The 27,345-nt window shown below is 48.4% G+C and overlaps 1 protein-coding gene across 1 annotated transcript in view; it reads right to left on the reverse strand.

Annotated features, from left to right (window-relative positions):
• Positions 1–266: 266 nt before the first annotated feature.
• The window catches only part of ZNF532 (zinc finger protein 532), a 368,986-nt gene continuing 341,907 nt past the window's right edge, over positions 267–27,345 (reverse strand). The window contains exon 10 of the mRNA XM_085630431.1: positions 267–4,504. Within this exon, the coding sequence (XP_085486557.1) occupies positions 4,010–4,504 (495 nt within the window). The 3' untranslated portion in view covers positions 267–4,009. The remainder of the gene's footprint in view (positions 4,505–27,345) is intronic.

The following is a 27,345-nucleotide window of genomic DNA, read 5'->3' on the forward strand; positions in this document are numbered from 1 at the left end:
AACACAAGTGCTTTGTAATGTAATGTGTTGTTGCCATGAGCAATGCATTGTTAAAGGTCAGGTCAGATTCCTACCTACTTTAAAAGTCACATTTCCTAACTCTTAGTTTTCATACTGTAATAATAGCATCACTTCAACTCCAACTCATATTTAAAAATATATGGCTATTTTGTACTGTTGCTGGTTCAACAGAAGCATCAAGCGGACCACAAATTAGCTGCCGTAGATACAGAATGTTGTGTGATTAATGTTACACCATAAAATGATAAAAGTTCAAAATGCTAGACATTTATTTACATGGCAAATTCATTTCATACAGTTATAACGGACATATAGTTCAATTACATTTGACAGCAGCAAGACTTTTTCAGAAACCAAACAACCACTATAGTGTGCCATGCAGTAAACTAAATATACATAAAAAAAGTTTAAAAAAGTACAAAATTAGGGATTTATACAAGGTATAAAAAGGAAAAATGCAATAACTCTCACAGAGAACTATTTATGGAAAGGACTTAACTGTACACTTTCTGTAATGTATGTTAGTGGAAACATCCAACCATCACTTAGTGAACAAGGGTATAATAATTTTGCACTTATAAACACACGTCCTAGGGACAACCTGATGTCATATTTTGGGTCATTACGCTAAGTGCTCCAAGAGGATGTTTTTCACTTGTACAATATACAATTTATCTACAATAAAAGAACAATCTTTGTCATGTTTTAAAGCAAAGAATACTCCACCATGGGACCCCTGCACCCATCATGACAGTTGTCATTTAATGGCACTTTGTTCTAAGCTGCATTCTTTGAAGCCATGTAGACAAAATTTCCAATTACCTAATTATTGCCTTTCAGGTGAACTATTAGGAAGCATTATTATCCCTGTGAGTGGACAACAACAGTCCCCATTAATTGCTCATCAAGAAGTTATAAGCCAAAGCCAAGAATGTATATAGAGGTGGACGGGAAATTAACAGTCATTATAGCCTCGCTTATGGAGGGCAACAAAGCAATTAAAACATTCCACCCAAGAATGATAATGTTCAATTTAAAATAAAAATGTTTTTTAAACCTCACGCTGTATGAAAGACCACAGAAGCTCCCGGCTTCCACAGTCTATCGCTACAGTCACCTCAAAGTGAAAGAGTTTAGGTAGGATCTGCGTATGCCTATATTCTGTAGTGATTTTCTTTTTTCTTTTTTCTTTTAAATAGCAGCCGCCAATGTTGTAACTAAGGGCCATATGTACTGATTTTAGGAATAGCAATTACCTAATCGTGATTTTCTGTGAATCGCAATCAGGAAATTGCTATTCCTAATGTATGAAACGCATTAGATTTCAGTTAGCGATTCTAAATGTAGACGCAAACAGAGCTACTTTATGAATATTAATGTGGGGGGTCGCAGAATTGCAGCCATCAAAGGGATGGTGGTGTGCTGGGGTCAGCAGACCACAATGTCTGTGATTACTTTTTAGTAAAGCAATCTTTTTTTTTAAATTTATTTTTTTATTCTTCAAGCCCATTTTCTAAAAGGAAAAGGGGCAGTGTTTCAACAAATAAATTAAACTGTTAAGTTTCTTATTTTAAGAGCAGGCAGTGCTACACTGCCTGCTCTTAAAAAATATTTATTTCAACATTCACAAAGGGAAAAGGGTCACATGGCGACCCCTTTCCATTTGCAAATGCTTATCACCACCTTTGAGGTGTCAGTAAAAAAGTTAATGTTTTGCAAACGTCATTCAGTCGCAAAATATTCATACATACTACATTTCAGTAGTTGGAAGGGACGGCCTTAACACACCCCTTCCAAAAACCGAATCACTAAACTCAAACTGCCATTAAGTAACTTATTACCAAATCGCAATTTGAGTTTTGCACATATCAAAATGCATTTTCGGGGACGGAAACGGACACATTCTGTGAATCGGGCTGCTTCCGACCACAAAAATGTGTTTGTACATATGGCCCTAACTCTTCCGCGGCAACATCTTAGCCTGTTCTCCCATATGGCACAGGTGTATAGAGAAGGCAAGGCACAGGATGGCATTCTACTCAACAGAACACTGGAATGTTCATGTCAACAAGCAAAATGCCACATGGCCTGATGCCTTCCTATTATTTTTAGTGGCGATATGACTGTTTTGATAGTCTAACAAAAAAGGCTATTTAGCATAAACAAATACAAATGAGCATGCTTCATCCAGACTTCCATCATCAACAACCACCACGAATTAGGATTTTGGGATGTTTGTTCGTTTGATGATATTTGGTTGGGTTTTGAGAACTACTTTGACATAATTTTCTGGATGGGTTCTTTAAGAGTTATTGGAATACTGTTGAATATGTAAACCGCGGATCAAATATGGTCCAACCTAAAGGCGAAAAACAGATTGTAGAAGGGGTTCATAAAGGCTCAGTAGCATAAACTTGATGATGCAATTAGCACCTGTTTCATGGTCTACACCACTCACACTAAGATGTACATCCTTATGGTTCATATTTAATTTATGTCCTTACTTTGCACTTTCAAAGAACTCACCAAGGCTAAAAATGCAGCAAAAGAAAATAAGCATTATAGTCTGCTGCTGAGGGCATTAACAATCGTTAAGGGTCTTGAAACCGAGTTATAGGCTTAAGCTGCAGACTATGGCCTATAAGGATGCTGAAGGCCTTTAACAACCATTATAAATCAGAGGCGGAAGGACTATAATGCTATTAGAATATTCCACCCAATGGGGCGGGGCGGCAGAATGTTCTAAATTAAAAAGGGAGAAACAGAAAGACAAACATTGGAATGATGGAGCAGAAGGTCTGTACACGCCATTATTGGCCCGGAGGCCCTCCATAATCTTCGGTAGAGCTCTCAGCATTCCAGTGTTCTAATAGTAGTTCATGCCTGCGTCCTAGTCATGTCAGTCGTTCTGCTCAGTTAAGCCTATCTCAGCTTTCCATAGAGGGTGCTAATGCTTCCTATGTCAGGGAAAAGGATAAAAATAAATTTGATGCAAAGCACAGATTATCCCTTTAAGGGACAGATTTAATAGTCTTCAACTGTAAATACCCCAAAAAATAATGTAAAAGAAATTATGCTAAAACATGAGGTCCAAATGCATTACTTGCTTTCAACGTTTGGAACGGTCTTAAATTCTCAGGCGTTTCATCATCGTCCAGCCAATAGCCAAGCTATGGTCTCCAGTTTAAAAGCAGTGGTTCTGGCAGCAGTCATGGTCTGAGTTCTATTCCAGTCGAACTGAATAGCTTATCATGAGAAACTGCAACATGTTTTATTGATTCTGTCCACTGGTACCATTATACATAATGGTATGAACACCGTACTTTTAAAATAAGATGTTGTACCAATTGTTTTTAGAAAGAATGAGCGTTCATGTAGATTTCGGATACTGAAATGGACATTCACAGCCACTGATGGTGGAGACTTTGTAAAACTGCCTTCTTTCAAGTGCTTAGCAAATCCCTAATGCTACATCCTTAAATAAATAATGTGACATTTAAAAACACTATATTTATTAACCAACAAAACTTTCTAGCTACACATTTGTATGACATTCAACAAATACCCCAACACTTCCACTCATACATTCCGTGGTTAATTTTCATTTCGAAACTTTCATACGCACTTTTTATAACAAACAGAACTTGAATAACAACCCAATATTAAGAACTGTTTGCGAGAAACCAATTACAAAAAACAAAATAAACACGCCCCATCCTCTCCACGAGACAGTAATACAAACACATAACAAATAGTACAAAAGTTTTCGTTTAAATATATACAAGGTTCGTCTCTTTGTGATAGTTTGAGTAGATGCTGAGTGTATAGTACGATGGGATAGCTAAAATAAACTGATTGTAGTGCTCCCAAGTACGGTTTGCTTCCTTCAGTATCAGCAGAAATGTTATTATGAGGTGTTTGGAGTACACCCAAAGTCATCTTTTCTACTAATATTTAAGGATGGTGCAACTTTACTTCACATTTATGGTCATTTTTCTACTGAGCTCATTCGTTTTGACTTGATGAAGGCCATGCCATGGGTTCTCATGTGAGTGTTTAAGGCAGCTTCAGTTTCAAATGTCTTTGCACAAACTTTACATCTTTTTTCTGATTCTGCACAGTCAGATATCTCGTCTGCCAAACTGAGTTTATTGTCCTCATGATTCTCCTCTCCAGATCCATTTTGTTTAGAAATGGGTTGTGGCTCCTTTAGCTTGTGGACAATGAAAAGATGGCGAGATAGAGACACATGGGAGGTATAACAGAGGCCGCACTCTCGACACTGGTATGATGAGCCATCTGATTTGTGCTGAGGGATATGTTCATGAAACTGTAGTAGGTTTTCTGTTGTAAAGCCACACACCGCACATTTGTGGACTTTAAAAACATTTATCTTCAACTTTTTTAATGGCTGAGTAATTGAACCTTTCTTGGGACTGAACTCGACAGTGGATTCTTCTAATTTGCGCTTTGGTGTAGAGACCTAAAGAAACCGCAAAAAAAGAATAGTTACAAAAATGCTATAAGTCCATAAAACATTTACATTTTATCAGTTTGGGTAGTCTGTGGTTTGGAATCACCAACTCTTAAAATAAAATGACTAATTTAGGAGTGGCTGGTAACAGGAATTCATACGATTTCTGGAGGGGGTGAATCCTCTGCAGCAAGGTAGAGGAAATGCAGCTTATACCCTGCCTTACCCTGCCCATAACAAAGTTGGTTCAGTCCGTCCGTCTGCCTCAACATTCTAAATCTTAAAAAAATTTGACCAGGGGGTCAATTCTCACAAGAAAACAGTTATCGCCATCCTCTTCAAATATTTAACACTGCAATAGGAATGCAAAGGACACAAAGTACATTCCCCACTTAAGAGAAAAACAAGCTACTTACCTTCGGTAACAGTCTTTCCAGTGAATACCCTAGCTAACCGCAGATTCCACTTCTTGTGAATACCCACAGGCCCCAAACTGGATCTTTAGATTTTTCTCAGCAAATCTCTTGTGCATCAGTAGGTGGCTTTGTACTGCTCCACGATGGTCTATCCAATGGCTCAAACCAGAAAATCCTGCAGGACCGAACAGGCTAAATGTTCCACCTGTCAGACTTGGTGATCCAGGTAGCAGTGCTTAGTGAGCATACGTCCACATCACAGCCTGGCAGATGTCCAAAATAGGTACTACATGCACAAGTGCGGTCGCAGCGGCTTTGGCTCTGGCGGAATGAGTACCAAGGCCTACTGGGTGCTTTTTCTTGGCCAAACCATACCTGATCTTTATACAATGAACAACTCATCTGGAAAAGGTCAATTGCTGCACTACTCTTACCTTCTTCATACCAGAAAAATAGCTGATAATCGACCCAGAGATCTTTGGTGCCACTGATGTAGAAACTCTGGGCTCTCTTCCTTCTTGGATGGATAAGGTGGTGTGAAGAGCTCTGGCAGGGTAACAGACTGCCCAATTTGGAAAGGCACCATAACTTTTGGGAAGAAAACTGCCTTGGTCTTTAGCACCAATTTATCAGGGAAGAAGGTGGTGTATGGTAGCTGGAAAGAAAGTGCTTGCAGCTCACTCAAATGATGAACTGACAATTGCAACAAGGAACATGGTCTTCAATGTGATTTTCCCTAGGAAGCAGCTGTGCATAGGCTCAAATTGAGTGCACATTAAGAACGTAAGCACTAGACTAACGCCCCACTCGGACATCACGACTGATGACGTAATGATGGCTAATCAGGCAACGGTAGAAAAGCCTTCGTGCTTGTGAACTTGCTGACAAATAACCTGTGACTGTTGTCACAGCAAGGCCTGGGCTAGAGACAAGGCAAAAAGGACCGGTGATCTTCCCACAAAAATGTTTTCCTTTGCCCTCCATTTTTTGCTGAAATTTGTTTTGGTGGCATTAGGACTCTGTGCACTTTATCACAGGTAACCAGTGCTAAAGTGCTTGAGCTCTTTCCTTTATTATAATTGTATTGTATTGTAATTTCATTTGTATAGCGCTTACTACCCCTGACGAGGTGTCAAAGCGCTTTTCGGCGAGTAGCCCGCTACTCCGGGACCCATAGAGGATTAGTGTTGAATTAGTATAGTGAAACATGCAAGTACATTTTAAGTGGTGGATATGTTAGTCAGTTATTTGTATTCGGATGGATAGCAGGATAGAAGAGGAAAAAAAGGTTTGTATTTATATAGCGCTACTTACTCCGGATGGGGTGTTGAAGCGCTTTTTTTTGGTGAGTAGCACGCTACTCCAGAAACCCATAAAGGATTAGTGGTGAATTAGTATGGTGAAATATGAAAGTAGTTTGAGTGGCGGATATTAGTCAGTTATTTGGAGTAAGAAAGATAGCTGAGGGATAGAAGGGAAAGAAAGGTTTGCATTCATATAGCGCCTGTTACCCCTGATTGGGTGTTGAAAGCACTTTACTGGCGAGTAGCAGGCTACTCCGGAACCCATAAAGTATTAGTGTTGAAAATTAGTATAGTGAAATATGAAGTAGTTTGAGTGGTGGATATGTTAAGTCAGTTATTTGGATTGAGAAGGGTTGGGGAGGGGAAAAAAGGGAAAAAGGTTTGCATTTATATAGCGTTTGTAACCCTGATGAGGTGTTGAAACGCTTTGTTGGCGAGTAGCACGCTACTCTGTAACCCATAAAGGATTAGTGGTGAATTAGTATAGTGGAATATGGAATTAGAGAAGTGAACATGTTGGTCTGTTATTTTGATTGAAAAGGATAGTGGAGGGATAGAAGAGTGAAGGATTTCTTTTTTTAGGTCATAGCAGTAGAAGGAGGCTTTTGAATGAGTAAAAAGGTTTTTGGGAGGGGAAAGGGTCAGAGGGAAGAGTTTAGAAAGGTGTGTTTTGGGGGATCGGTATAGTAAAAGAGGTGTCAGATGATGCAAGGAGGTGTAGAGTAGGAGAGACACAAGAAAGGGTTATTTGTAAAGTTATTTGGATTGAGAAGGGTTGGGGAGGGGTAAAAAAGGGAAAAAGGTTTGCATTTATATAGCGTTTGTAACCCTGATGAGGTGTTGAAACGCTTTGTTGGCGAGTAGCACGCTATTCTGTAACCCATAAAGGGTTAGTGGTGAATTAGTATAGTCGAATATGGAATTCGAGAAGTGAACATGTTAGTCTGTTATTTTGATTGAAAAGGATAGTGGATAGAAGAGTGAAGGATTTCTTTTTTTAGGTCATAGCAGTAGGAGGAGGCCTTTGGATGAGTAAAAAGGGTTTTTGGAGGGGAAGAGTCAGAGGGAAGAATTTAGAAAGGTTTGTTTTGGGGGATCGGTATAGTAAAAGAGGTGTCAGATGATGCAAGGAGGGGTAGAGTAGGGGAGACTCAAAGGGTTATTTTGGGGAACATAGTAGTTGTATGGGGTTTGGGATAAATGAGAGAGTGGGTGTAGAGGATATAATGATAGATGTATAGGGTGAGATAGGGTAGTGCATTGGAAAGAGTAGTAGAAAGACGTTGGAGATGAGCCAAAGTTGGACTAGAAGATATATTGAGAGAAGCATAGGCTGAGAAATAGGGTAGTGCATTGGAAATGCTAAATTAGAAGAAAGTGATAAATATATAGATCCGTAAGTACATTAAAAGTATATAGATGCATAAAGGAGGTAAGTATATGCAGATTAAAGATATTGATAGAGGTACAGGATGAGAAATAGGGTACTGCATTGGATATGCTTTTTCAGGAAGTAACAGACACACAAATCCAAGTACATGGAGGTACATAGATGCACAATGGAAGCAAGTACATGTAGACCAAAGATGATTTTTTGTTGTTGGTTTTTTTTGTTTTGTTTTTAGAACAACATAATTATTCTACATGTTTATACAAAGCAATACTCCAAGATAGGTACATATCTATAGTGAAAATAAATGCTTATATACAGAGGGACACATACATAGGGCGGGTATTAATGAATGGGAAAATGGGGACCGTAGCCCTAACACTATCCAGTCACAACACTAGCCCCAAACTCTAGAACCAATAGGAAACCAGGACCTTACAGCCAATCTTAGCCCTAGTCCAAGCACCCAATCAGTTTCATAAACCCTGATCTCTACGTCCAATAGAGGCCCTAGCCCTACCAGCAGTCCCAACCCTAATCCAAGCAACCAATGTCACAAAAATCCCTAGTCCCTACTTCCAATAGAAAGCCTAACCCTTCTCTTAGTCCCACACCTAGTCCAGCAACCAATAACACCAGAAGCCCTAATCGCAACTTCCAATTAAAGGCTTCACCCTAGCCCTAGTCCAAACAACCAATAACACAGGAAGCCCTAGGCCCTACCTCCAATAGAAATCCTAAACCTAGCACTAGTCCCAACCCTACATTGATTGAATCACAGACCCAGAAACCAATCAGAACCCTCAAATACCCAACCAATGAGGACACTAACCCAAATCCAATAGAAACATCAGATACAACCACCAATCAGTGTACACATGTACCAAACAATATCAAATTATATAAGGGAGTTGGAAGCTGTTCCTCTATTCAGAAATCTCCTAGGAGACAGACAGGCTCAATCCACACTTTGAACTTCTGCAGGTAAGGCCTGATAAACTTGTCCTCTAACAACTCTATTTGTATAACGCTTTCCTCCCTCTCCTGGCCAAAACACTAAGTGCACAGTCCCTATTAAACACAGTTTAAACAGCTTACAGCAGAATACTGCTGTCTCACTGGGGAGAGGGGGAGGGGCTGTTTCACTGACTTGTTAACACAAAATGGTCGCTAGGGGGCACTGCTTAACATACAGGTCTTGGCACAGAGCAAAGGAGATATTTGGAGGGAAAAACTGATAGTCACAGGGGATGAGAGGGAAAAACTACAGAGTTGGGACTGCATATCCCACAATTCAACAGGTTAAATGGAAGCAGTCACGTGCAGGAAAAACCACAAGTTTAAACACAAATACATGGGCTAAATTATGCAAGCACTGGCAGGTTAAAACTACAATTTCAAACTGTAACAACCACAGGCAAAGACAGGTAAGGAAATTTAAAAAGAAAAAAATAAGATGATGCCATCACAGGTAGAGAATATAGTTTAAAAAAAAATCTTTTTAGGAAAGAGACAGCACTAGTCTGCCTCCTTACCACTTCCTGGACTCTGCTCACTGAAATCTGGGCACAGGTAGGCTGCAACTCACAAGATGGAGGAGAATGATTTGGGGTGCACCCAGCAAAGCCTTAAGGGGCCTAGGCATAGTTAAGTTGGCTTACACCTGATTGGCATACTTAATATACTTCTAAGTCTCTTGTAAAGTGGCATACTGTATACCCAGGGCCTATAAATTAAATGCTACTAGACGGCCTGCAGCACTTATTGTGCCACCGGATGCGACAACGCCATCCTCCACACCCTGAACACCAGACAACCCAGCAAATGCTGCTGCCATGCTGCACTGCATTCTACAGTAGGACCGTTGACCTGCGTCAGATGCACCTCCTTCTGCACCAGCACGAACACAGTCACGCCACAAAGCACCACGCCGACCTCTCATCACACCACGCCAGAAGCAACACACCGACTCCACTGCTTACTTCTCAACATGCACTCGATATGCAAGCATTCCACCAAATTATTGGAGCTTATTTCCACGCTTGCACCCAACATCATCTTCCTCACAGAGATCCGGCTCAATCCCACATATGCCTCAGACATTGCCACAGCGATCCCATACAGATATAAAATCTTTCACCAGCACCGCACCAACAAGCCAGGAGGGGGGGGGGAAACACCATCATCCACAAAGAGACCATACAGTGCACTACCACCACCACCATCCCCCATGGAAAATCTTGACTTCAAGCTCCACGGACGACAAGACAACCATCAGAGGCAACATTGTATGCCAATCCTCAGGTCCGTGCTCCAGCTTTAGCAACAACATCACAGACTTCATTACGCTCCTAGCCTTAGACTCCAAGGACTACATCTTCATTGGCAACCTAAATTTCCACATTGATGACCCCAATGACAACACGGCACACTACCTTGACAGTATGAGCAGGCTCGGATTGACCCAGATCATCCACGACCCTATGCACACTGCAAGACACAGGCTGGACCCAATCTTCAACTCTAGTAACCGCATGAAATACAGCCACATCATATAACTCACATGGAACGATCATTCCATTGTCCACTTCAGCATCTCCATCCCCCGCACCTCAACCCCCAAGATGACCAGCACCCCTACTGAAAGTGCAACAAAATTTCAGAGACCAGCTAGATGAACACCCTCAACACCTCCAACTACCACCACCAACCTCAAACAGGGAATTAAAAACCTCAATGCCTGAATCACCAATTGTGCTGACAACATCGTCCCCATCAAGCGCATCATCCAGAGAAAATCCTCCAAAAATGGCAGCTGGTACACCCAAGAACTCAGAACAGCGAAACAAGACAGCAAACAGCTGGAGAGGAGATGGTAAACCAGCAAGGACAACTTTGACAGAGCAGCCTTCAAGACCTCCTTCAACATCTACCACCACCTGCCCAAGCTGCACGCATCGAAACCAGAGCCAACACCACCAAGGAACCTTTCAACATTGTTAAGGAACTCTCCAACCCTTCTGCCAGCAAAAACACCAACAAAGGAGCTATGCAACAACCTCGCCAACTTCTTATACGGCAAGATTACAACCATATACAGAAACTTCGAACCCCAACCCACACACTACCTCGGCAGATGCACAACCACCGCAACCGATGCACAAGTTACTTACCTTCGGTAACGATATATCTGTAAGAAACATTAGTTAGTGATAGATTCCTTACCTTAGAATTACCCCCAGGCGTCAGACTGGATCCGGAAAGTTTGTCAGCAGTAACCCTGCGCGTCAGAAGTTGGCGTCGTGCGGCTCCGCGTCCGTCGTTGGCATCGTGGTCACCGAGATGATGTTGCGGCAGCTACTTAGACACCGCCCTCGCGCACTGATGGCAGTTCTGTACACTACTTTCTGCACCAGGAATGCAGAGCCATGCAAGATACTGACCACTGGTGCATTGAAACTAGGGCCCTGAAAGGGAGGACCTTAACCCTAGAAATCAGTTCGCAGTTCGGGGAATCAATCACTAACTAATGTTTCTTACAGATATATTGTTACCGAAGGTAAGTAACTTGTGCACCTGAAAGAAACACGTTAGTGATATATTGCTTATCTTAGAATAGATACCCCAGCAATACCAACCCCGGTGGTGGGTCTGCGAACCAAGATCCCACCAGGAAGTCCCGGAGAACAGAATGGCCAAAGAAGCCGTCTTTCCGGACTTGGCTGTCCATATACTTAGTAAAAGTGTGCAGCGAGGCCCACGTAGCTGCCTGACAGATGTCTTGTAAGGGAACACCACGTCCCAATGGCGTAGTGGCAGCAGTCGCACAGGTGGAATGGGCGCACAGCCCAAAGAAGGCTCCTTCTTAGCCAGAGAATAACAGGCTTTAATACACAAGACGACCCATCTGGAGATAGTTCGCTTGTGTACGGCCTGACCATTCTTGACGCCAACGTAGCCAACAAAGAGCTGGTCATCCACCCGGAACTGTTGTGTGTGATTCAGGTAAAATTAGAGCGCACGTTTTGGGTCCAGACGGTGGAGCCTCTCTTCCCCTCTGGAAGGATGCAGAAGGAAGGTGGGCAAAGTGATGGTCTGCCCGATGTGAAAGGCAGTGACAACCTTTGGCAGAAAGGATTGATGTGTCCTGAGCACAACCTTGTCCGGATGGACAGACAGAAAAGGAGGTTTGCAAGAAAGAGCCTGGAGTCACTGTCCTAGCAGAGGTGATGGCAACCAGGAAAGCAGTCTTCAGAGTTAACAGACTAAGAGGACAGTTGTGAAGAGGCCCAAAGGTAGTGCACATTAAATATGTGAGGACCAAATTCAAGTCCCACTGTGGCATTATGAATGGAACAGGACAAAAAAGGTGAGTAATGCCTTTGAGGAATCTGTTAACAACAGAGGACTTGAAAAGAGAGGGCTGATCAGGGAGCATGAGAAAGGCCGAAATAGCAGAAATGTAACCCTTGATAGTGTCCAGGATAGAGCCCAGCTGGGCCAAAGAAAGAAGGAACAGTGGGACTTCGGAAAGAGGTGCAGAAAGGGGATAAACAGCTTTTGCTATGCACCATGCCACAAACTTGTTCCACCTGCAGGCATATACCAACTTAGTGGAGGGACGCCTGGCTGCCAGAATGACATCACAGACTTCAGGAGGCTAGTCAAAAGGAATCAACTGCCGCCGCTCAATCTCCACGCAAAGAGGTGGAGACGGGACAGGTTCGGGTGGAGGACCGTCCCCTGCTGCTGCGACAGAAGATCCTCCCGAAGAGGCAGTCGGATCTGGGGATCGATAGTCATACGGAGTAGCTCGGGATATCAAACTCTTCCATCCCAGTCCAGAGCCACAAGAATGACTTGGGCCCGGTCGCCCCATATCTTCTTCAGCACTCTGGGCAGAAGTGGTATAGGCGGAAAGGCGTACAATAGACCGCAACTCCACTCGTGGCGAAATGCATCGCCGAGCGGGTGCCGCCTTGGAAATTCCAAAGCGCAGAACTGCTGACATTGCGCGTTCTCTTCGGTGGCGAATAGATCTAACCAAGGCCCTCCCCACTGTTGAAAGAGACCTTGCGCCACGTCCGAGTGAAGACGCCATTCGTGATCCATCATGCACCTGCGGCAGAGTTTGTCCGCCCTGGCGTTCAGTGAACCTGCCAGGTGTTGAACCACCAGAGAAATGCCCTGATGTTTCAGCCATGTCCAGAAGCGCAGAGCCTCCTGACATAGGGTCCACAACCCCACTCCGCCCTGTTTGTTGCAGTACTACATGGCAGTGGTGTTGTCTGTGAACACCTGCACTACTCTCCCCTTGACAGATGGAAGGAATGCCTTCAGTGCCAGTCGGATTGCCCAGAGCTCCAGAAGGTTGATATGGAGCCTGGAATCCACCGGAGACCAGAGACCTCTGATCTTCGCCTCTCCCATGTGGTCGCCCCATCCCAGGAGGGACACATCCGTCACCACTGTGTGCTCCGGTTGGGGAAAGGAGAGGGATCTGCCATTGACCCAATGCTGGTTCGTGAGCTACCACTGCAGCTGTTGTGCAGTGCCCTCCGAGATCTGGACGTAATCGGACAGTTTTCCCTGATGCTGCGCTCACTGGAACTTCAGGTCCCAATGCAGAGCCCGCATATGCCATCTGGCATGACTGACCAGCAGGATGCAGGAGGCCATGAGGCCCAGAAGCCTCCGGGTCATCCTGACCGAAACCCAGGATAGAGGCTGAAAGATCGGAATCAGAGCCTGAATATCCTGGACTCGCCGTTTGGGAGGATAGACCCGAAAGTGCGTTGTATCGAGAAACGCTCCGATGAAGAGGAGATTCTGAGAGGGAATCAGGTGCTACTTCGGCACACTGATGGAGAACCCCAGCAAATGCAGGAGGTCGGCCGTAGTCTGGAGGTGGGAGACGACTGACCGGGGTGAGCCCGCCTTCAACAGCTAGTCGTCGAGATAGGGGAAGACTGGCACCCCCGATCTGCGCAGATGAGCTGCGACCACCGCCATCACTTTCGTGAACACCCGAGGGGCACTGGTAAGGCCAAAGGGGAGCATGGTAAACTGAAAGTGCTCGTGGCCTACCATAAACCGTAGGTAATGCCGATGGGCCGGCAGGACGGGAATGTGGAAATATGTGTCCTGCAGTTCCAATGCTACCATCCAGTCTCCAGGGTCGAGGGCAGACAAGACCTGAGCCAGAGTCAACATCTTGAACTTCTCCTTCCGGAAGAAGAGATTGACGTCCTTGAGGTCCAAGATAGGATGCAGGCCCTTGTCCTTCTTGGGCACCAGAAAGTAGTGGGAGTAACAACCACGCGCAGGAACACGCTCGATGGCCCCCCTTGGCCAAGAGGGCGCGACTTCCTGTCGAAGAAGTGTCAAGTGATTCCCCGACATGCGGTGGTACTGGGGTGGCATGGCTGGAGGGGTAGTTTCGAAGGGGAGGGAGTAGCCCCTTCGGACTATTTGTAAAACCCACCTGTCCGAAGTGATGGTGCGCCAGTGGGGGAGGTGATGGCGAATCCGGACGCCCACTGGCGTTTGATGTGCCTGAAAAACCAGACTAGGAAAGTTTGGAGGCAGTGGTGGCCGGGGTGGAGGTGGACTGACCCACCCGCTAGCCCCTGACCCGGCTTGGTGGGTCCCACGTCCGCGGCCACGCTGAGACTGTTGCTGCGCAGGCCTGTGGCTCTGAAGCGAACGAGTCGGGGCGCCCCTTCCGTGGCCACTGAAGGAGCGAAAAGCAGAAGGTGGAGGAGGGCACGTGGCGGAAAGGCCCAGGGACTTGGCCGTAGCCCCGGAGTCCTGCTTTGTTGCCGAAAAGGCGAATGCCATCAAAGGGCATGTCCATCAGAGTGCTCTGGACATTCCCAGAAAAAACAGTTGTCGTCAGCGAGGTGTGGCGACGGAGCGCCACTGTCGCGGAAATCATTCTGCCCAGTGAGTCGGCGATGTCAAGGCCACAACGAATCGTGAACTTGGCTGCATCCCTCCCTTCAGCAATAGCTTGAGAGAGCACTGTCCGGGCCTCCTCCGGACATTGAGGCAGCACGCACGCCACCGTATCCCACATAGAGTGGGAATAATGGCCCAAGAGGCATGCGCTGTTGACAGACCGCAGCCCTGAACTGGCTGAAGAAAAAATCTTCTTACCAAAATGCTCAAGTTTCTTAGATTCCCTGTCCGGTGGTGCAGTAGGGAATGCGCTCGGGGACGCAGAGGCTTGGACAACCAAGCTCTCAGGGGTGGGGTGTTGGGAAAGGAAAAGAGGGTTGCCCGGGGCCGGGCTATGGCGTCAGGCCACGTTCCTATCCACAGGAGCCCCTGTGCTGGGCCTGGACCAGGTGCCCAAAAGAACATCTGAAAATGCATCATTAAAAGGCAGTAGTGGCTCCGCAGAGGTAGCTGCCGGCTGAAGCACTTCTGTCAGGAGGTTAATCCTGATGGCCACTGTAGCGAGCTCGAGGTGGAGGGCCTCTGCCGCCCTACGCAACACCACTGCGTAACTTGCACCCTCCTCCGTAGCCACGGTAGGAGGAGTCAGCATGCCAAGGCGAGGAGAGGTATCAAGACCACTGGCCTCCCCCCGCCTCTACCCAGTCTGGGTCAAACTCACATTGTGCTGTGAGAGGGTCCTCAGACCCCTCCCAGTCCTCCCCTTCCTCCGAAGGCTGAGGAACAGGCCGAAAATAAGGAGGATGGACATAGGGATAGAAATCCCCCATCAGCATCGAGTGGCGCCGTTCCGGTGCTGTATCCACATCGGGGCTGAAACTGGGGGCGTCGTCGTCCGGTGGACCGGGCGATGTCGGAGGTGGTGCCGGTGGGGTCGAAGTCAGTGGAGGTGTCACAAGGTCAACCGGCATCAACCCGGGATCCAGGCTTGGATCAATGGGGGCCCTGCGGTGCCGGGGCTGGAGCAGACAGTGATGCCGGAGCCGCCAACAGTAAAGGGTGAGGGCCCCCAGTCGGGCCCGAAGGCTCACCGGCGGGGCCCGACGGCCCAAAGATGCAAGCCATGGCTGCCAGAAATTCCTGCAGCTGGGCCGGAGTCACCGACGGACCCGGGAAGGGCGGGTAGGCCGGTGGCGACTGAGTAGGCTCTGCCGGAGCTGCGGGGGAGGCACCACCCGCACCCTCAGCCGTGTCGTGCGAGGGGGAAGTCAGACAGCGATGGCGCTTCTTTGACCTTTGACACTGCTTGCAGGTTAGGCTGCTCCCCACGCCGCACAGCTCCGCCTGTGTGTCCCTGCCTTTGAGCCTGCCGCTGCCGCTCCGTGAGTTCGCCGCTCCCCCCTCCTCTGTGTGCCTCTCTCACCTTTATTGTATTCATTGTGTTGCCTGCAATTGTATTCTTTGTGTTGTCCTGTGTGAAAAGTTTTGACCCGTTCTTCACTTTTTTGGTTGCCCCCGTTCCCTCTTTGCCTTTTGTATCCCCGTCGTCTTTCCCGCTGCTGCCTCCCTACGGCCCGCCCCCTCACTCTCCCATTCACCGCCCCACTCCCGCCTCCCAGCTGCTCCTCCCTCCCACCTCCTCTTATAGGGCGGCCGTGCGTAGCGGGTGCGCCAATGGTGCGCCTAAGGCAAGCCCGTCTGCGCCCGTCTGTGCCTGGACCGCGCCCAGTGCCAGAACCCCTGTCCCCCGCGAATGCCACGACGCCAGACTCCAGCACCCTCCATGCTCTCAACACTGGACGACCACGCACCTGCTGCGTGGCCACCCCGAAGCGCACCCAAGGACCCTTCTCCTGCCGGAACTGCAGCTTTACCAGCATCCGGCTCACCAACCCACCGACCAAGAAAGAACCCAACTACCTCAGTTGCATTCTTCTCAACACCTGCTCCGCCCGCAAACACGCCGTCGAACTCTGGGACCTACTCGACTCAACCTCCCCAGATGTCGCCTTCCTGACAGAGACCTGGCTGAACCCCTCGGCACCCGACATCGCCATAGCCGTCCCGGAAGGCTACAAGATCACACACAGGGACCACACCAACGGAGTAGGAGGAGGAATCGCCATCGTCCAGAGTAACACTCTCAGAATCTCGACTAACACCGACGACACCCTCAACACCGCCAAACATCTGTACTTCCAGTTCCACACCGACCCCAACACCACCCTCAGAGGAACCCTCGTCTACAGACCCCCCGGACCCTGACCACAGTTCAGCGACTCCATCACCGACTTAGTCAGCACACACGCCCTCGCCTCCACTGACTACATCCTCCTCGAGGACCTGAACTTCCACCTCAACAACGACACCAACTCCACCGCCCTGATCGACAACCTAGGCAACCTCGGACTCAGACAACTCGTCACAACACCCACCCACTCCGCCGGCCACACGCTCTACCACATCTTCTCCGCAAGCCCCCACGTCTCCTTCAACCACACCACCGAACTCCACTGGACCGACCATCGCTGCATCAACTTCACCCTCCGGAAACGCACCACCACATCAAAAAGATGCCTCGCCGCTGCAGGAGCAAAGTCAAGAAGACCAGCTAACCACCACCCTCGACCAGAGCCCACCCGCCGACCCAAACACCGCCACCTCAGACAGTGGATCGACGACTGCGCCAACACCCTCGCCCCGTTCAAGAAACCCTCCAACAGTCACACCAGCAAGAAAGCCAAATGGTTCACTGAAGACCTCCAGGCCTCCAAGCAAACCTGCCGAAAGCTGGAGAAGAACTGGCTACGTGAACGTACGCCGGACAGCTACACAGCCCACAAAAACGCCACGCGCAGACACCACCACCTCATCAGATCCGCCAAAAGGACCTCCTTCAAAGACCGCCTAGACAACAACGCACACAAGACAGCAAAGAGCTCTTCAACATCGTGAAGGAACTCTCCAACCCCAACACCGACATCCCTCCTTCGCAAGACCTGTGCGACTTGCTTGCCACATTCTTCCATCGCAAGATCGCAGACATCCACGACAGCTTCAACGCCACAACCGCCCGACAACCACTGAAACCTCTGACCCCACAACCACAATCCGCACCCATCGCCTGCTCTCCTGGACCAACATCAACGACGACGACATCATCAAGATCATGAACACCATCCACTCTGGATCTCCATCAGACCCTTGCCCACACCACATCTTCAACAAAGCCAGCACCGCCATCGCACCTCATCTCCGGGAAGCCATCAACATCTCCTTCGAGATAGCAACCTTCCAGGAGAGTTGGAAGCATGCCGAGATCAACGTCTTACTCAAGAACCCCAAGGCGGACCCCAAGAACTTCCGGCCCATCTCCCTGCTCCCGTTCCCGGCGAAGGTCATCGAGAAGACCGTCAACAAACAACTGACCCGCTACCTCGAGGAAAACAGCATCCTGGACCCGTCCCAGTCCAGGTTCCGCAGCAACCACAGCACCGAAACTGCCCTCATTGCCGCCACCGATGACATCAGGACCTTGCTAGACAACTGAGAAACCGCGGCCCTCATCCTCCTGGACCTGTCAGCAGCCTTCGACACGGTCTGCCACCGCACACTACGTACACGCCTCCACGATGTCAGGATCAAAGAGAAGGCCCTGGACTGCACGACCTCCTCCCTCTCCGGCAGAACACAGAGCGTCCGCCTCCCCCCCTTCTGCTCCAAAGCCACCGAGATCATCTGCGGCGTACCCCAGGGCTTATCCCTCAGTTCACCGCTGTTCAACATCTACATGGCACTGTTTGCCCACGTCGCCTGACTGCACGACCTCAACATCTCCTACGCCGATGACATCCAGTTGATCCTCTCCCTCACCAAGGACCCCCACACCACCAAAACCAACCTTCACGAAGGAATGAAGGCCGTCGTCGAATGGATGAGGAACAGCTGATTGAAGCTGAACTTGGACAAGACGGAGGTCCTTATCCTCGGATCCACCCCTTCGGCCTGGGCCGACTCCTGGTCGCCGACCGCACTGAGAACAGCTCCAACACCCACCGACCACGCACGCAACCTAGGGGTCATCCTCGACTCCACCCTCTCCATGACTAAGCAGGTCAACGCCGTCTCCTCCTCCTGCTTTAACACCCTCCGCATGCTCTACAAGATCTACAAGTGGATCCCCACCGAAACAATAAAAACGGTCACCCAGGCCCTCTTCAGCAGCAGATTGGACTACGGAAACGTCCTCTACGCAGGAGCTTCGGCCAAACTCCTGAAACGGCTTCAACGCATCCAGAACGCCTCTGCATGCCTAATCCTTGACATCCCTCGTCGCAGCCACATCACACCCTACCTAAGAGACCTGCACTGGCTCCCCGTCAACAAGAGGATAACCTTTAAGTTCCTCACCCACACACACAAGGCACTCCACAACACCGGACCAGCGTATCTCAACAGACGACTCAGCTTCTACACCCCCACCCGCCAGCTTTGCTCCGCCGACCTCGCCACAGTCCCCCGCATCCAAAGAGCGACCTCCGGCAGCAGATCGTTCTCCCACCTCGCCGCCAAGACCTGGAACACCCTCCCCATCCACCTACGGCAGACCAAAGACCTGCTGACCTTCAGAAGACTCAAGACCTGGCTATTCGAGCAGTAGCAGCGTTCCCCTCCCCCCAGCGCCTTGAGACCCTCACGGGTAAGTGGTGCGCTTTACAAATGCTATGATTGATTGATTGATTGACTTCTTGAAGCGCTTCGTCTTACCTGACCCTGAGTGCGAAGACTTCGATCCTGACGAATGGTGGTGGTGGTGGCTCCACGACCGGTCTCTCGAGCTCCCACGGGACCGGGACCTTGTGCGGTGCGGAGCCGACTGCCGGAATTCAAGCAACTTTCAGGACCGCTTTCGCAAAGTCTTCGGCGGTATGACCCGGCAGTCGGGGTACGACTTGGGGTCGTGGTCACACCCCAGGCAGTAAAGACACACACGGTGCGGGTCCGTCACCGACATCATGTTACTTTAAGCCGGACATCCCTACTGCACCAGGAGTCGATCGACTCGAAAAACTCAGTCAAAAAGTAACTGAGGATACTACTTTCTCTGGCGCAGAAAAAGAAAGAACGGACGTCAGCGCGCGAGGGCGGCGTCTTAGCAGCTGCTACGACGTCATCTCGGCGACTACGACGCCAACGACAGATGCGGAGCCACACGATGCCACCTTCTGACACGAAGGGGTACTGCTGACGAAAACTTTCAGGATCCAGTCTGACGCCTGGGGGTAATTCTAAGGTAAGAAATTTATCACTAACGTGTTTCTTTCAGATACGAACCACAGACTGACCACCTGGAACCTCTTCTCTACCTAAGACACCACCTCCACCATGTAAATCCATCCCCTTGGGAGCTACCACGGACCCATGCCCACACCACATCTTCAAACTCGGAAACCAAAGCATCGGCCAGGAACTCACCACCCTGCTCAATACTTATCACCACTGCAACATTTCACAATGCCTGGAAACATGCAGAAGTCAGCCGACTACTCAAAAGACCCTCCATTCTACTGGCCTCCCAGTTGGCTGCCGTCAATCACGGGATGTATGGCCCTGCTTTGAACCCGGCGTTTGAGATGGACAAATTGCTATTGCCGGGCGGAGACTATAATCGAGCGCTATACTCGGGGTCCCTTGATGCGCGGTTGACGGGCCCGACGCGGGTCGCGGTACAGGTGTGGCATGCGGCAAATGCGGCGATGGGGTGGAGGGATCGTTTGACTAGGGCTACGCCATTGTATGCGTCCCAGCGTTTGGGTTATCTGTATACTACGAAAGGCTTTGATAAGTGGGATACGATTGGTATCAGCACGGTAGGGGATCTCTGGACGAAAGGGAAATTTAAGACGTTCGACATGCTGAAAACTGAATACCAGTTGAATGATAGGGAATACTATCGGTACGCTCAGGTCCATCATGCCTTGTGTTCCGTGTTTTCGGACGTGGCGGCTATTCCGGAGCATTCCCCGTTGGAGGACAGGATATTGGACGGCTATGTGCCGGATAGCACCATTTCGCTGATTTATAAGAAGCTTATTAATGATCGGATGGGTTTGCTGGCTTCATTGCGGGAGACATGGATTGCCGACGGTTTAGAACTGGACGACGAGGATTGGGTGTCGGCGGTGGCCTCCCCGAAAGAGGTGGCTATACCGGCCCGGTTGCGGTTCGTCCAGCTTAAAATACTCCATAGAGTGCACGTCACGGGGCCTGCTCTGATGCATATGGGGTATTCGGTGGATGGTTTGTGTAAGCGAGGCTGTGGACTCCTGGGAAGTTTCCTCCATATCCTGTGGGAGTGTCCGGAGGTGACTCGGTTTTGGTGCAGAGTGCATGCGGTGTTAGAAGAAGTCACGCATGTTGCCTTGTTGCCGGAGGCACGAAGATGTTTGCTGAATGTCTGGGAGCCGACTGATTACAATGTGACGCAGACGCAATGGGTGACTCTGGGCTATATGGTAGCGAAGCGTGACATTGCACGATTGTGGGGCTCCCAGAGGCCACCCACGGTCTCCGAGTGGAAAGAACACATGGACTGGTGGATGTTCAGAGAGAAAACGGTGTATGTGGCGAGAGGCAAGCCTGGGAAGTGGATTCAGGTGTGGGGTCCCTGGAACTCCTATCGTGGAGGTATATGCGCCCCGCCTCAGATGCGTGAGATAGATGCCGCTCTGTCTCCCTAGCCCGCGCATTCCTATATGCTCCTGCGACATGCGAATTTGGTTTCTTCGGCCTTGCCCCCCCCCCCTCTGTCTACCCGGGTTGGATTATTCCCTCGATACGAGGGGCACATGCTACTGCTATTAATTTCCTCTGCCTTGTGTGTTTGCTGTTTTTCGTTTCCTTAAAATATGAAACCTTTCTTGTTTGTTTATGGACTGCGGCTGCGACCGACTGCGATGATTAACTCTCCAGTGACCCCTTTTTTGTTGCTTCATCGATGTGAATGTTCAGCTGTGCCTTGGGTTACACTGCATTTTAGCGGCCGGCCTGTTGGTTGTAGGCCCATACTTGTATTTCTCTGAAATTGTAATAAAGGTTTTAAAAAAAAAACAAAAAAAAAAAAGACCCTCCATTGACCTCAGCGAAATCAAAAACTACAGGCCAATCTCCCTGCTCTCATTCCCAGCAAAGGCACTGGAAAAGATCATCAACAAACAATTCAGGACACACATGGAGCAGAACCAGCTACTTGACGCCTCCCTATCCAGCTTCCGTAGCAATCACAGCACCAAGACTGCCCTGATCGCAGCCACTGTCTACAGCCAAACCCTCAACTGAGGAAAAACAGCAGCTCTGAACTTCCTCGACCTCCCCGCAGCCTTTGACACTGTATCCTAATACACACTGATCAAAAGAATCCACCACATCGGCATCCAAGAGGACATGCTCAGATGGATCATCTCCTTCCTCACCGGAAGAACCCAGAGGATCCACCTCCGAACCCAAAGATATCAACTGCGGAGTCCCCCAGGGCTTATCTTTCAGCCTCATGCTCTTCAACACATATTTGATCCCACTGGCCAACATCATCAGATACTGCGTTCTCAACATAATTTCCAACGCATACAATGCCCAACTTCCACGGATGCATGGCAAAAGTCGCCAACAGGATGAAGAACAACTGCCTGCAGCTGAACACAACCAACATGGAAATAATTATCTTCGGCAACAACAGCAACACAAACTGCTTCTGGTGGCCATCAGACATAGAACCCGCACCCACTCCCTCCAACCACGCCAGAAACCTCAATCATCATCAACAACAAGCTCACCATTAAATGACAGATTAATGCCATCTCCTCTGCATGCTTTCTCACTCTGCGCATGCTAAGTGAGGACCTGTGCACACGTGATGCACCGAGATACAGGCCCTCATCGCCAGCTGACTGAACTACGGCAATGCTCTCAATGTAGGAATTGCTGCGCACCTCCTGCAGAGACTTCAGACCATACAGAACGCTGCAGCCAGACTCATCTTCATCCTTGCTTGACGAACCCAAATCACACCCCACCTCAGGAAACTCCCCTGTCTCCCTGTACAGAAGAGATGGCAATTCAAGCTGCTGACCCACACAGGCTCTACATAACCAAGGATCTGCCCACATTAACCGCCGCCTGAACTTTCACCAACCGCCTCCCTATCACTTGCCCCTACTCCCTGCATCTACAGAAACAGAAGTGGAGGATGCTCTTTCTCCCACATCGCAGCAAATACCTGAACAGCGTCCCAACACAACTCTGGACCATCACCTCCCTTCTGGAATGCCGAAGGGCCCTAAAGACCGGACTGCTAGAATGAGCCTCCAGGACCTGCAAGCGCCTGGATACCCTATCAGGTGATTAGCCGGGATCTATAAATCCTAATTGAGTAAATGTAAATTGTAAATTGATACTTGTATAGCGCACTACTCACCCGCAAGGGTCTCAAGGCGCTTGTACGAATACCACTGTGGAACCCAACCTGGCTTTCCCTGTGAGGCGTCCACTCCTGGGCACCCCCAAGGTGGAGGCCAGGCATCCTTTAGCGTTGTGGGGGCCGTTGTGGAGATTAAGCAAGCTATTGCCCAGAGTTGCAGAGTGGGACTCCATGATTGGAATAGGCACCGATGCGAGAATTATCGGGTCCGTGGAATTTTGAGCCCAAGACCCGCCGGGGCGGGGAATTGAACCCTGGTCCTGGGCCAGACCTATGCATCAGGGTCTGCCGCTCTAACCATTGAGCCACAATTGAGTGACTTAATTAACCCCTTAATACATGTCCCAGGTGTGACGTTGCAGGCTGAATGCCGTTTTAAACTGCCAATTCAGCTTGGCAATATAACAGTTGCAAGTTGGACATTGTTTATTCCTCACAGGGAGCTACACAATAAAGGGATCAGATGAGCCTACGTGGACCATCAACTGATAGGATGGGGAGGCGAGATCTTGGCACAGCACTGCTCACAACTAAAAAGTCTGTTCTCTGCCTTTATACAAGGCCTTCCCACCCCTGCATTGTTCATGCAGCCAGCTTGGAGCCAAGGTGGGGGAGTCAGGAAACTTCAAGCACTTCAAGGGAATTCTCTAGAAACGTTTCCTAACTCAAAGAAGGCACCCTGTATAAAAAGGGAACTCTCACTCTTCAGTACACTCCTAGACCTGTGGATGCTACAGAAGGACTGCTGTGCTCCTTTGCTGCCAGAAGGACTGCCGCTCTGCTGCCCTGCTGGCTGAGAGGGAAGACTTGACTTGCACCCATTATCTCATGCTGAAATGAATCCAAAGGTCATAAGACTGACCTACTGTTTTGAGCTACAGGGGCATGACATAAGGTCCAGATGCTCCCTGTAACTGTCCAGCAACTGCACCTGCCTAAAGCCTGCTGGCCTCTGCTGGAGTGAGCTCATGACCCCGCAAGAGGTGCTACACAGGTCCTGGACCTTTGATGAGGCCTCAGTTGAGCTCCTCTCCAAAAAAAGGAGAAAACTGGGAGTTTTGGGCCTTTGTCAACATAAACAGGCCTAATCGGGCCAAGATTTTCCTGCCCATGCCGCCTACCAACGTGAGGTTTTGGCGAACCAGACTCTTCGCAACATAGCAACCAAACACCAGCAGCACTAGATTTGTTCTTGGCATTATAGCATCGACAGCTCGCGGTAGCGGTCAATGTGAAGTTCTAGCAATGACTGTTTGTGAAAGACGAAAGGATCTTTGTGCTACAGCGAAGACCACTCACGTCGCCCGGCCTACTCTTCACGCTATATTGACCATTCAGGGCACTCTCCCTGCTCCTCGCGGCCCCTTCCACCACAAACAGAACTCTTCATGCAGGACTTTAAAGGTAACTCTTTCAGCTGGACTAATCGGGTCCCTGTCTCTGACCCACACTCTATCGCGGTCGGCTGAACTTCTGACTTTCACCTAGTCTTGCACAACCAGATACCTGCGAGTGGCGCTTTGTGCTTTTAGGCGATATACTTACTTGAAATCTTTAAAACTGCATATCTCTGGTTCTATTGATTGGATTATGTCGCTTTGGTGTCAAATAATTTATTAAAATGTACTCTATTTTCCTAAATTGAAGTAGGATTGTTCTTCTGTTGTGTTTTCACTTTATTACTGCTTGGGTGCTGCGTAAATACTTTACACATTGTCTGTCATGATCCTTCCTTTCCCCTGGGCCCAACGAAATAAGGATGAGGTAAACATGAACCTATATATACACTTATATATACACATGACAATCTAAATGCCTGTATTAGAACTCTGCAGGAAGTATGCATTCACAGTACCCAGGTCACTATGCTGATTGCCACAAATAATGTCTTTACTGCAATGTCAGGATGACCAAACCACAAGTATTGCAGAATGATCTGCAAAGCACCAATTATATACCTACGGTATCGTGCCGAAGCCAGCGATAGGTGTATAGTCCTTTTGTTTTTGGAGCTTGTTGCGGCCATCTGACTTTGTCCCTTTTCAGTTTTAGTGCCCCACCACCAGTATTGAGAGCTGACATGCCGCATTCAAATGCAGGAGGTTCCCAGCCCCACGAAATGGTAGGCCCCCAGTGCAGAGCAATCTTGGGAGCAGGTAAGGAGACACCTGTTCATCTTGTGGAGTGCTCGCTTTATTTACATTTATAGTGGTGATGTAATAAGGACATTGTCTCAGTGCATTCAACCTGAATCACTTGGAAGTTACTGGAATTAATGATTTACGAACATTGAACCTTGGGCAAAACAGTAGTTCTCTAGTGCTATATAAGTATTGGGTGACGGGATGAACCAAATAGGATGCACATAGTAGATTTGGCGCAAACAAGGTTGTGTACACGATACTTGCTGGAGAATCTAAGTGGCAATGCAAGTGCTAGACTGAGAAAGTGGCGTAGAGACATTCCAAGTTTTACCTACAAATCCCACCTGGAACAATTACGAACCCTTTACCTTGATCACAGTGTTTCCTCAGCACCGGCAAATCTCAAGGCAATCAGACTGTATGATGCAGTAGGAAAAGTGGCCTTAAACAAAGAGACTAGTGTGTGATTATCAAAGCCAACCCACTGAGCGCCAACCATAGAAGAGGACTTTTTCACCCAAAGGTAACAGCCTCTAGTAACAAGCATATGATATACTGGTATATGTGTATATGCCGAAACAGAAATAGTAATGCCTTGCATGTTCTGTTATATGACTCCCTCTCAGCAGTACCCTCCCTAATTCCCCTCTCATCTGGCCACGTTGAACCTCTGTTGAGTCAGCGCTAGCGTAAGGTGAGCCTCCTGAGGGTACGGCTCCCCAAGAACCGCAACCTTGACTTTGCCTTTAAGTAAAGCCGGACTGCATTTTTGCCAAGCTACTGGGTGGTTAAGCATAGGTTAATTTAGGACTTTTGTGGTTCACCCCGACGGGGATTGTGGCTGTTGCTTGAATAGAGGTCAGCCTCCCCTTCAATCAACAACAAATTTCTCACAGGTTTGATATGCCAAGATGAACACCAAACAACAAACTTCTCCCAGCATCCTGCATACGCCTGGCTGACAGAATAACACATATGGTAGTGTAAGTTGTACTAGTTCAGGTGCAGGACCCTGCCCTGCTGCTACGACAGGAGTTCCTTTCAAAGGGGCAGCTGGATTGGAGGACAGATGATCATGGCCAGTTCTGGGTAATGCACTCTTCTGGCCCAAGTCGGCACCAATGGATGACTAGGGCCCGGTCATTCCTGATCTTCTTCAGAACTTTGGGCAGGAGAGTCCTCTGCAATTTAAAGATTTAGCTAGGTGTTCTCTGGGCACAGAATCCATAGCCCCATCCTGTCTTTTGTGTTGCATAACCACATGGGGGTGGAGTTAAGTGTAAGAATCTGCACCCATTCCCCCTTGGATTGGAGGAAAGCTCATACTGTCAAGTGAATCACCTACACTTTTAGCAGACAGATGTGGAGAAGGGCATCCGCCTGAGAAAGACTCTTCTGAACTCCACCTTGCCCAGATATTCTCTCCATCCCAGCAATAATGCACCAGTAACAACCATCAGTTATAGGTGGGGTAGAGAGAGGGGCTGCCACTAGTACAACTATGGTCCAGCACCCACCACTGCAAATCTTTTGCAGTGTCCTCCAACACTTGGATTGTACAGGATAGGTTTCCCTGGTGCTGAGCCCAATGAGACTTCAGATCCTATTGCAGAGTCTGCATGGGCCAACAGGTGTGGTCCCAATTGTAGGATGCAGGAGGCCAAGAAGTCTCAGAGCTGCTCGCACAAAAACCCAGGTCAAAGGCTGAAACAGGATAATAGCCCAGATATCCTAGACTCTGAGGAGGAGGGACGGCCCAAAACACCACGGTGTCCATAATGGCTCCAATGAAAGAGTCTCTGTGAAGGAGTCAGTTGTGACTTCGGCACCTATATGGAAAATTCAAGTGATGTGAACAGGTTGACCATCATCTGGAGGTGGTTTAGGACTGTTTGAGGCAGGTCCGCCTTTAGCAACCAGTCATCGAGGTCTAGGAAGACTGGTATTCTCAACCACCTCAGATGGGCAGCAACCACCACTATCACTATTGTGAACACCTAAGGGGCATTGACTGAGGCCAAAGGGCAGCCCAGGAACTTAAGAGTTTGTAGACTACCTCAAACCGCAGATGGCATCTGCAGGATACCATCTAGTGTCTGGGTCCAGAACAAGCAGAACTTTGTCCAAAGAGAGAATCTTGAACTCTTTCTTCTTGTGGAAGAATTTCAGAGAGATGGAGGTCTAGAATAGGATGAAATCGTCAATTCTTCTTTTGGCACC

This window comes from Triturus cristatus, chromosome 2_1 (assembly GCF_964204655.1).
Source record: "Triturus cristatus chromosome 2_1, aTriCri1.1, whole genome shotgun sequence".
In the NCBI taxonomy this organism is placed as follows: Eukaryota; Metazoa; Chordata; class Amphibia; order Caudata; family Salamandridae; genus Triturus; species Triturus cristatus.